Here is an 11,281-nt window from a genome sequence, read left to right as displayed (position 1 = left end):
CCAAATATTCTAGGCTTTTCTTTCAGAGGAGATCATAGGAGGCAATGAGGACAGTCCGCATTCCCGCCCCTACATGGCATATTTTGAGTTTCTCAATGATAATGAGAAGAAGACATTCTGCTGAGGCTTCCTGGTGAGAGACAACTTCATGCTGACAGCTGCTCACTGCAGAGGAAGGTGAGGAGAAGCAGCCAGCCCAAATTTTCTCAGACACTCACAGGAGCTTCTGTGCTCTATTGTAGAAGCTCCCTGTGAGTTCACACTAGAACGCAGGATTGTGAAAACTGATGTCTGACAAGAGGCACATTTGAGGTAAAAGAGTGAGAGGTTACAGCAAGCAGTAAGCTTTGTGGGGAGTGGGTGTGATGGCAATCCCAAGATGGCACCCGGGACTGCTGCCAAGTCTTATGACTATCACCTGACTTCCTCATACGCCCAAAAGTAAGCCACGCCCATTGTGAGAGCTGCACAGGCACACCATGACACAAGATCAGGCCATTTGTCGTGGACCTATGAACTGAGACTATGTAGACTGGACTGATGGGGTGTGTTTATGGGTTATTATTAGGGAGTGTGCTTGAGCATAAGAGATTGCTCCTTGCATGCAGAAAGAAAGGTTCCTGAATAAACTGCTTTGAGAAGAACGTCGTGGTGTCACTCCTTTCTGCGGGATGGAGATGGAGACGTCTAGTGGTGGCCCGTAAGGGGACATTCATTCAGAACTCATTGCAGTCAGGGTGGCTAGCCAGTAAGTTCCCAGGTAAGTGGGATGAGCTAAGCTCTCGGGTTGAGACTATAAGGTTCCCAGTTTTGTGACAAGTTGCACCAAGCGCAATGGGGAACTCGACCTCCGCTCAGACAGTTCACCAGGCCCTCAAGGATTTGTCGAAAGTTAAAGGAATTGGGCTAAAGAAAGACATAGTGGAGAATTTTATAAAAGCAGTGGACCAAGTTGCTTCATGGTTTTCTGTAACAGGATACCTGACAATGCCCAGTTAGGAAAAATTAGGGAAAGACTTGAGGTTTGCCAAGGAGCATGGTGTTTTACTAAAAAGAGTAATGCCAGTATGGAAATTAGTGAAAAATTGCATGGGAGATGAGGAAAGATGTGGTGCAGAGCTAAAAAAGGGCAATGCGGCGATAAGTCAGGTTAGAGAGGAACACTCCCAAAAATCGGAGACTGAGGGAACTTCTAGTGAGGGAGATATGTCGGAAGACGATCTGGAGAGCATTGCAGACAGCTTAGAGAAAGTAAAGCTGAAGGTAGAGCCATCAGCTCCGGGGCCGCCTCATCCACCACTGTACAATCCGGGCGGGGTAAAGGGACGTAATCTACACCCAGAAACCTGGAGGGAACTGCGAGCCCAATGCTTCCCTGTATTTCAGAATGCGCAGGGCAATCACACACATGAGCCGCTAGATTGGAAGATTGTCTAAAGAGTGGCCGAAGGAGTTCACGCATACGGTGTTACCGCTGCTTATGTAGTGGCACAGTTAGAATCCTTACATCGCTTTTGTATGACTCCTAGCGATTGGCAGAATCTGACTCGTGCCTGTCTGACATCAGGCCAGTATTTGGAGTGGAAGGCATACTTTATTGAGTTTGCCACCAAGCAGGCTCTGGTCAACGCTCGTAACAGCAACAAGTTTGGGATCAGGACATATTGCTAGGACAAGGGAGATTTGCGGCAGCTCAGATCAATTATCCTCTTCAAGTATATGAACAAATTAACACCATAGGGATTAGGGCATGGAAATCCCTTCCTAGTAGAGGAGAGGTGAGCGGAAACTTGACTAAGATCATCCAGGGACCCAACGAGCCCTTTGCAGATTACGGAGCTCATATGGTGGAGGCGGGAGGCCAGGTCCTTGGGAATCCTGATACTCCCATGCCACTGTTGAAACAGCTTATCTTTGAGCATTGTACCAAAGAGAGCAGACAAGCTATTACTCCATATAAGGGAAAAGGCTTAGAGGTGTGGATGAAGCTCTGCAGGGACTTGGGGGGGGCTTTTTCTAATTCAGGGTCGGCTGCTGCCATCATGCAGATGTCCCAAGGACAGAATGGCCAAAAGAATAATAACTGCTTTAAATGTGGGCAGCCTGGCCATATGAGGCACCAATGCCCACAGCTAAAAGGAACAGGGGGTCAATGGCCTAAGATGCCTGGACTATGCCCCAAATGCAGAAAAGGTAATCACTGGGCCAATGAGTGCCGCTCGGTTAAGGACATTCACGGGCAGCCACTTAATACCGGTGCCCAGCCAAAAACCTTAAGGAGGGGCCCCCAACCTCAGGGCCTGCAAATATATGGGGCAGTATTGGAAGGATGGCCCAACCTGAATCCTCCGATGCAATGGGGCCGCCCCAGAGAGCAACAAAAGGAAGTGCAGGACTTGACCTCAGTTCCACCACCAGACTCATATTAACTCCCTGAATGGGAACTCAATTAGTGGATACAGATTTTAAGGGCCCTTTCCCTACTGATACAGTGGGATTGATTTTAGGAAGAAGCTCTGTTACCATGCAAGGGTTAATATTTCATCCCGGGGTGATTGATCTGGATTTTACCGGGCAGGTTAAAATAATGGTGTCTTTCCCTAGAGGCATCATTGCTATATCTCCTGGTGATAGGATAGCTCAATTGCTCCTTTTACCTAGCTATCACTCTAAATTTCCTGCTAAAGATTTGGCATAAGGGAGTAAGGGCTTTGGCTCAACCGGGGTCTCTAACATCTTTTGTTCCTTGGACCTTGACACCGGCCACTGTTAAAACTGTCTATTGAAGGGAAATCCATATCTGGCCTCCTAGATACTGGTGCTAATCATAGTATCATCAGCATCAAGGATTGGCCCACTGGGTGGCCAAGATAACAGTCAGAGCAAACACTGAGAGGACTAGGATATGCTTAAATGCCGGAAATGAGCTCTTGTATCCTACATTGGAAGGATGACGAGGGACATTCTGGTGAGTTTCAACCATATTTATTGGCCATTCCAGTGTCTTTTTGTGGTAGTAACCTGATGAAAGAAATGGGCTTTATTTTAACTAATGAAGGGTGCTAAAGCACGCAGGCCCAGGGTATGATGATGGGAATGGGCTATGTATCTGGAAATGGGCTAGGTTGCTCTTTACAGGGCAACGCCTCCCCTGTGATGGTCTGCAAAAAGACTGATCGTGGCGGCCTGGGTTTTTCATAGGGGCCACTGAGGGAGCTTTACCCATTACATGGAAAACTGAGGATCCGGTGTGGGTTCCTCAGTGGCCACTTCCCTCAGAAAAGTTGAATGCTGCCCAGGAATTGGTACAAGAACAGCTAGAATTGGGCCATATACGCCCTTCTACTTCCCCCTGGAATACTCCTATATTTGTTATAAAGAAAAAATCAGGGAAATGGAGACTTTTACATGACTTGAGAGAAATAAATAGACAAATGGTTTTGATGGGCTCGGTACAGAGAGGGCTGCCATTGCCATCTGCTTTGCCCAAAAATTGACCTATAATAGTTTTAGATATTAAAGATTGTTTTTTCTCAATTATTTTGCATCAGAATGATATGTTTAGGTTTGCCTTCACTGTTCCTTCTCAAAATCATGAAGAGCATGATAAAAGTTTTGAGTGGATGGTTCTGCCACAGGGTATGGCAAATAGTCCTATTATGTGTCAACTATATGTTGATACAACCTTAAAAGAGGTTAGACAGAGGCCTCCTAAGGTGAAATGTTATTATTACATGGATGACATCCTTACTGCAGCTCCCAGAGAGGAGTTGCTTGATGAGGCATATAGCTGTGTGGTTGCACAGTTAAGGGAAAAGAACTTAGTTGGGGCCCCAGAAAAGGTTCAAAAGGACCTGGTAGTAAATTACTTAGGGACAAAAATAACTACAAACTCGGTGTCCCCTCAAAAGATCCACATTTGCACTGATAAATTATGTACATTAAATGATTTTCAAAAATTATTGGGAGACATTCAGTGGATCTGCCCTTTTTTGTCTTTAACCAATAAAGAACTACAGGCACTATATGACCTCTTACCAGGTGATACCGATTTGAATTCTCCAAGATGCCTTAATGATGCTGCCAGAGTGGCTTTGAGTTTGGTGGAGCAGGGCATTCAAGTTGCTGCTTTAAATCACCGAGATGACTCACAGCCTATTGCATTGTGTATCCTGCCAACAGAATTACAGCCAACGAGGGTCTTATGGCAAGGGGATCCCTTGCTCTGGATACATCCAAAGATATCCCCAGCCAAAACACTTGTTCATTATCCCACCTCAGTGGCTCAGTTAGCCTTGCTTGGCATAAAGCAATGTATACAGTACTTTGGCATCCCACCAAAGGATTTGATAATTCCCTATAATATAAAGCAGCTGGAAGTGTTGTCAGCCTCAATAGATGATTGGGCTATTGCGAGGTGCAGTTTTCAAGGTAACATTGATAATCATTTTCCCAAGGATCCAATATTGCAATTGATTACAGCTCATCCTGTGATTTTCCTCATATTACTTCTAAACATCCCTTAATGGATGCTCTGCTCATCTTTACAGATGGTTCCAAGACGGGTTGTGGAGCATATGTAGTTGCAGAAGCAGCACTACTTACTATACAATTTCCCCCTGCATCAACCCAAATTATTGAGTTACAAATTGTGATTAAGGTGTTTGAATTATTTCCAGGCCCCTTTAATTTGATCTCTGATAGCCAATATGTTGTTAATATGTTACAATGTTTGGAGGTGGTGAGCAAAGTTAATTTAAAACCTACCATTGGAAAATTGGTTCTAGCATTACAAGACTTAATTTTGTATAGGTCTTCACCTTTTTTTGTACAACATATTCATGCTCATACCAGGTTGCCTGATCCCCTAGCTGAGGGGAATGATATTGTAGATAAAGCCTCCAAGGCATGCATGGCCTTTTTCATTGCTTCACCCGTTGCATTGGCTTGAGATTTTCATTCACATTTTCATGTTAATTCAAAGACTTTGCCATCCCGCTCTAATATTTCTCGAGCAAAGGCAAGAGATATTGTAAAAATGTGCCAAACTTGTGCCCTAGTATTGCCTCAGACTGGAGTGGGGGTCAATCCACATGGGTTGCGCCCTCTACACCTATGGCAAATGGATGTTACCCATTTTCCTTAATTTGGAAAATTAAAATATCTTCATGTATCCATAGATACCGCTTCGGGAATCATTTTTGCCTCTCTACATACAGGAGAGAAGGCACATCACGTGATCGCACATTGCTTTGAAGCTTGGGGTGCCTGGGGCCAGCCTAAAGAATTAAAGACTGATAATGGACCGGCTTGTACTTCTGCCTCTTTTGTGTCTTTTTGTAAAATGATAGGTGTTCGATTGACCCATGGATTACCCTATAACCCTCAGGGTCAGGGTATTATTGAACGAGCCCATCGCACCCTAAAAGAATATTTAATTAAACAAAAGGGGGAGAATTACCTCTGCAGGCTCCACCCCTAGGGAAAGATTAGCCATTGCTCTCTTTACCTTGAATTTTTTAAATGAAGATAAGCAGGGTCAGGTTGCAGCTGAGCGTCACGTCAACCCTGATGCTTCTTCAAAAGGCCTGGTCATGTGGAAGGACGTCCTAACTGGTACTTGGCAGGGCCCTGATCCAGTGTTGATTTGGGCACGGGTGTCTGTTTGTGTGTTTCCCCAGAATCATTGGCAGCCGTTGTGGGTCCCGGAGAGGCTGACTAGAGTGGTCCAAGATGAATGGAAGGAGGATACTATGGATGTTCCTAGGGTTGCTGATGCTTCCAGCAGTGATGGATGAAGACCTATGCTGGGGACTTTTATCTGTATTTCCCAAACCCCTGCCATTGATGCATTCAGCACAAGTGTTTCCCCAGTTTTTCTCTTCTAATGCTTCGTTACAGTTACCCTTTTTGCCATGGGATGGAGAAATAGCTCCTGTCAATGATTTATTGCAGCTTCAGGTGAAGGGATTGCTATGCTTTCAGATGATTCAAAAATATTTCTCAGAATAGTGATTGCATTCAAATGTATAATCAATCACCTGCATGGTTGGACATGCCTATCGATAGTTCTACCAAAGCTAATGCCACATGGATTCGAGGGGTGTGGCCTGCCAGTTTTTCAAAAGGCAATGATACCATACCTTCCTAACCTAGATGGGCTCCCTTTTGCAAGGGAACCCGTGAGTCACTTCCACCATGGACTGGGTGTCAGGCTAGAAGGGCAGCATGGGCTGTAAAGAAGTATTTTACCTTTTCTCCTTATATTAGCACAGCCCATAATGGCTCATTTTCGGGATATAATTGGACCTATCAGAATCCTGCTCAGGCAGTAGCTAGTAATCCTTTCAATGTGTGGTTGTTGTGTGGAGTGAATGGTAGATGCACAGATATCTCTCCTCTGCGCATGTTAGTGGGAGGGGGTTGGGGTAATGTAAGCTTTCATTGGAATGGATCTATAGGGTTTGAAACCTCTGTTTCTCAACTTGCTTATGGGCTACGCCTGTCTGTATGTGGCCTCTTTTTGTGTTTATTGTCTATAATGGGAGTTATTATGATAAAGTTGTTAATTGTAGTAGTGGTAGTTGTTTCTATAGTATTTGTTGGAATGCATCTGCATTTTCTTTAGCTGTTGTGTCATTTGTACCCTGGCCTGTTCATGCTTCTTCTGGTATGACTTTGTTTAGGCAAAAAAGGGATTTTGGCATCACTGAAGCCATTGTTTCTGCTATAGCAATCTCGGCCGCCTCAGCCACAGCTGTGGTCATATCCCTTACCTCAGTAGTACAGACTGCTGCCGCTGTGAATAGTTTATCCGCAGGTGTTGCAGAAGCTTTGGATTTATTGCACAACTCATCTCAGTATATTACAAGAAATTGGTCTCAACATTTTGATGGACTTGTTCGGGAGCTTAGATGATCCATCGTCCATATCAACTCCACCTGTGTGGATGTGTCTTAAGCTGGAGGACTGGCCAATTGGATCACCACAGCTGCCTCTCGGCTATAAGAATGGGCAGGACTCACTGGACTCGCCCTGTGCCTGATTCTTATGAGCGTACTGGACTTTTGGTGCATTTGCCGTATGCGGTTTCATCAATATAGAACTCAAGCCCTAATGATTCAGGCTTTTGCAGCAGTGGAGACAGGACAGTCTCCTCATGTGTGGCTTGGCATGCTAGAGAAGTAGTCAATGATGGGTAAGACTCCCTGGGTGTGTCAACAACCTAAGACAGGGATCAAACCTAAGCTGTTTGTCTCCCGATGAAGTGTAAGGGGCATTGCTGCAGGGGGCAACCTACGACAGGCATTCTCTGTGCCAAAAACATAAAGAAGGGGAGATGTGGGGAGCGGGTGTGGCGGCAATCCCAAGATGGTGCCTGGGACTGCCGCCAAGTCTTATGACTATCACCTGACTTCCTCATACACCCAAAAGTAAGCCACACCCATCGTGAGAGCTGTGCAGGTGCACCATGACACAAGATCAGGTCATTTGGCGTGGACATATGAACTGAGACTACGTAGACTGGACTGGTGGGGCATGGTTATGGGTTATTTATTAGGGAGTGTGCTTGGGGGTAAGGGATTTCTGCTTGCATGCAGAAAGAAAGGTTCCTGAATAAACTGCATTGAGAAGAACATCGTGGTGTCACTCCTTTCTGGAGACGACAATGCTTGAGTTGATCAATTACACTGGCAAAAGGAAAGCAGTGGTTGAGTTTGAAAGTTCACATTAGAAATTGATGGAAATCTCAGAATATTGCCTAGGTACAGGAGGGAGCCCCCAGGGATCTTTTGTTCTTGAGAATCAGAGAGCAGTAGGTCAAACCCTGAGGCCCTCCTGTGTCCTCAGGTCCCTGCAACTAGAATCTTACCCTGCCTATCTTGCCTTTTGCAGCTCCTGGACTGCATCAGCTCTGACTCTCCATCTCCTCTCCACATTCTTCACTATTCACAGATCAATGACAGTCACACTGGGGGCGCACGACATCAAGGCTAAAGAGAAGACACAGCAGATTATCCCTGTGGCAAACACCACTCCCCACCCTGCCAATAATCCCGATAAATGTTCCAATGACATCATGCTATTAAAGGTGAGACCTGCCATTCTCCCACCCCATACCTCCACACATCCTTCAGTCCTCACTCCTCATCCCAGCCCTGGTGACTGTGCTCTGCTTGGTGCAGGACTTCTCCCTGCCCTCCTTCTCTCATCTTACTTCTTCCCTCCTTCCATCCTGAGTTTCAATGTGACCCAGAGCACCAGCCTCTTGGTTGAGCTGCTTTCTTTTGTCTCTTTTCTATCAGCTGGTGAGAAGTGCCAAGAGGACTAGCAATGTGAGGCCTCTCAACCAGCCCAGGAGCAATGCCCATGTGAAGACAGGGGATGTGTGCTACATGGCTGGTTGGGGAAAGATAACCCCACAGGGGGAATTGCCAAACACACTGCGGGAGGTTGAGCTGACAGTACAGAAGGATCGGGTCTGTGCGTCCCAGTTCCAAAGTACTTACATCAAAGCGAGTGAGATATGTGTGGGAGACTCAAAGTCCAAGGGAGCTTCCTTTGAGGTAAGTTGGATTGCCTTCAACTCTGGGCTCTGTTGGAGGGGAAAGGAATCTGGGGGCCTATAGAATCAAACATAAAGAGACTCACTGGCTATTATCTTTCTCTCTGGTAACAGCAGGAACCAGTAATGAACTAGGGTCCCAGAGCTAGCTTGCAGGGTTTGTTGAAGGTAGATTGTATAAAAGGATGTGTTTACAAAACAAAACTTGATTGAAGGCTCAGGCTTCAGAAAGCTGGACTCCTGAGTGTGTCATAACCATGGCCAGATGTCTCCTCTGAGCAGACCCATACTTTGTCTATGGGCTTCCCCTACACACTGTGAGTCTATGTCCTTAACAGCCTGGAGACGAGCCCCAAACACCTTCATAGAGAGTGGGATCAGAGACCTTGGAAAAAGGCAGGTGCTGGCCTCAGGAAAGAGTTGCAGCCCTAACCATATCCAGTCACAGCTGAGAAGGCCAGGGGCCTGGGCCTCCCCTTTGACCTCCCACAAGCAGAAATTAAAAGCTATGCTTCTCTGGGAGGAGCCATAACATGAGAGAGGGTGAAAAAGTGCTTACTGTGTGCCCCCTCAATTTATAGGAAGATTCTGGAGGGCCTCTTGTGTATAAAAAAGCAGCTGCAGGCATTGTCTCCTATGGGAAAACTGATGGATCAGCTCCACAGGTCTTCACGAGAGTTTTAAGCTTTTTATCCTGGATAAAGAAAACTATGAAAAACAGCTAATTACAAGATGCAACATGGATCATTTCCTGAGTAACCATCTTCCCTATAGCTGAGTCCAGGATTGCTGTAGGACAGGTAGCAACAACTGAATAAAGCACATTTTTTCTGACTGGAAAGACTGGTTCCATGTTCATTCACATGCACCAACTCTGTTAGGGTGGCCAACAGCACATTTTTACGTTCTACTTGCCCCATCTCCATACATACATTTATTGAAAGCTCAGCAACTCCAATGTTCATCTCATTTTTTATTTTCCTAGTCTCTCCAGTACCTGCCCTTCTGACAGGTCTAAAGTGAGCACCATCAAGAAAAAAGTTGGGTGTCTCCTGTCTTGGGGCTCAGGGTCGCCTCCTAGCTCCTCTGTGTCAAATGGAAAACATGAGAGGGAAAGCTTGGTTGTCTGTGAGACACAGAAGAGATAGCTGAAGTCACTGATAGATGGGCCTTCCTGGATAGGTTGTCTCTCTCCCATAGCTTCACCATTATTGCACAGCTATCACATTGACCCTGTTTCTCATCTAGGAATAGTTTCTATCCTCCTGTGGAAACAATGCCTGGCTTTTTTACCCTCCCAGCTCCACCCCATCTCTTTCATTCCCAGTCAGCTAAGTCTAGAAACTTCTGTGCTTTAAAGTTCACGGGGTTCTGAGCAGGTCCTATCTCTTCGCCCTACTAAGGACACTCAATGCTGCATGTGATTTAGTCCATCAGGGCCTCAGCCCTGTGTTCACAGACCAGCTTGCCCCCTCTTAGAGAGGGTTCTCCCAAAAGCCCAGACCAGAAGTGAGATCACAGAGCGTCCATGGACGCCAGGACTTCAGTGTCTCTCCCCAAAACCTGTACCCCAACTTCCACCAATGCCCAGACCTAAGGAAGCCCCTCCCAATCAGCTCCGTACCCTCCTGTGTGCTCAGTATCCATAGCAACAGGGTGGTTCAGCACCATGGGTCCCTCTGAGCTTCTTCATCTCAGTCACTGCTGCCTCTAGGCTAAAATCATCTGAACCACATCCATCTTTTATGTCCCAAAGGTTAAAAGAACTAAAAAATTCTACTTCTTCATGAGTTATCACAGAAAGGTATGAGGTTTGAAAATAACTTCAGTCACTTACCTTCTAGTGAGAAGCTAGAGAGAAAAGCAGGGTTTTTACCTAGGGGAGGGGGCAGTTGCTGGAGAACCACACAGCTGGGTCAGCCTTTGTGTGTTTATTCTAAAGAGAACATACATGACAAATGTGCAGGTTTCTGTCATAAGAGATGCACATGGGCAAAAGCATAATTCATAAGCAGAAATGAGTGTGAATCAAAGAGGGGGTTAAAAAATGAAACTTGGGATGGAGAAGTAACTCTACTATTTAGGAACTCTCAATGACTGCTGTGTCCATAGTGTGCAAGATGTCCTGGGCTTCTCTTCATGTTAGTCAGGTCTTGCCTTGAGGTTGTAGGAAGAATGTGTGCCTTTGTATTAAAAAAAATAGTCTCCCTTTGTTGGCTTCACATGTCTAAGATGCCAAAGCTTCCAGACTTGGGGCTCATACCTGTAATCCAGCACTTGGAATTCAGAAGTAAGCAGAACCCCATTAGTCCACTAAAAGGTGCTTGATTTAACTTAAGCAAAATGAAAACTCCAAGCAGCCTTGGGTTGAGGGTCTTGTAGCACCAGAAACGTCAGAGATGACATGACTTGTAGCTACAGCTTAATGTCTCTTCGCATTCCTACTAGTCACAATGATATATTCTCTTGTGAGATGCAGTAGAATGTCCCTTTGGATATCATAACCTCCAAAGGCATGCCTGTACGTAGGAAGAGAAGTTAGTGCCACACAGTTTGAAAGGAAACTGGAAACCAATCTTTGCACCGTAGACACATTATTGACCTAGCTCCTTTGTTGATGACAAAAGCAAAGATGGATACAGAATAAACAACAATGCATGTTTGAAAGTCGTACAAATATATATTCAATGTAGGTGCTATATTACTTTGAGGCAG

General features: G+C 45.5%; 1 protein-coding gene across 1 annotated transcript; it reads left to right on the top strand.

Annotated features, from left to right (window-relative positions):
• Nucleotides 1-1,206: 1,206 nt before the first annotated feature.
• Nucleotides 1,207-8,636, top strand: Gzmc-ps3 (granzyme C, pseudogene 3). The gene is made up of 4 exons (XM_063274830.1): nt 1,207-1,327; nt 1,568-1,646; nt 7,897-8,092; nt 8,307-8,636. The coding sequence occupies exons 1-4, from the start codon at nt 1,207-1,209 to the stop codon at nt 8,628-8,630; spliced, it is 720 nt and encodes a 239-aa protein (XP_063130900.1). The 3' UTR covers nt 8,631-8,636.
• Nucleotides 8,637-11,281: the final 2,645 nt, after the last annotated feature.

This window comes from Rattus norvegicus, chromosome 15, assembly GCF_036323735.1.
Source record: "Rattus norvegicus strain BN/NHsdMcwi chromosome 15, GRCr8, whole genome shotgun sequence".
In the NCBI taxonomy this organism is placed as follows: Eukaryota; Metazoa; Chordata; class Mammalia; order Rodentia; family Muridae; genus Rattus; species Rattus norvegicus.
Note: the sequence above shows the minus strand (reverse complement) of the source record. Positions and strands in the feature narration are given on the sequence as shown.

Bases quoted from the DNA above. Each gene is read 5' to 3' on its own strand.
- Gzmc-ps3 (XM_063274830.1), top strand. From the start codon at position 1,207: ATGTCGGAAGACGATCTGGAGAGCATTGCAGACAGCTTAGAGAAAGTA. The intron at 1,647-7,896 runs GTTTGGGATCAG...TGCCTTTTGCAG, and splicing joins AACGCTCGTAACAGCAACAA to CTCCTGGACTGCATCAGCTC. The intron at 8,093-8,306 runs GTGAGACCTGCC...CTTTTCTATCAG, and splicing joins ATGACATCATGCTATTAAAG to CTGGTGAGAAGTGCCAAGAG.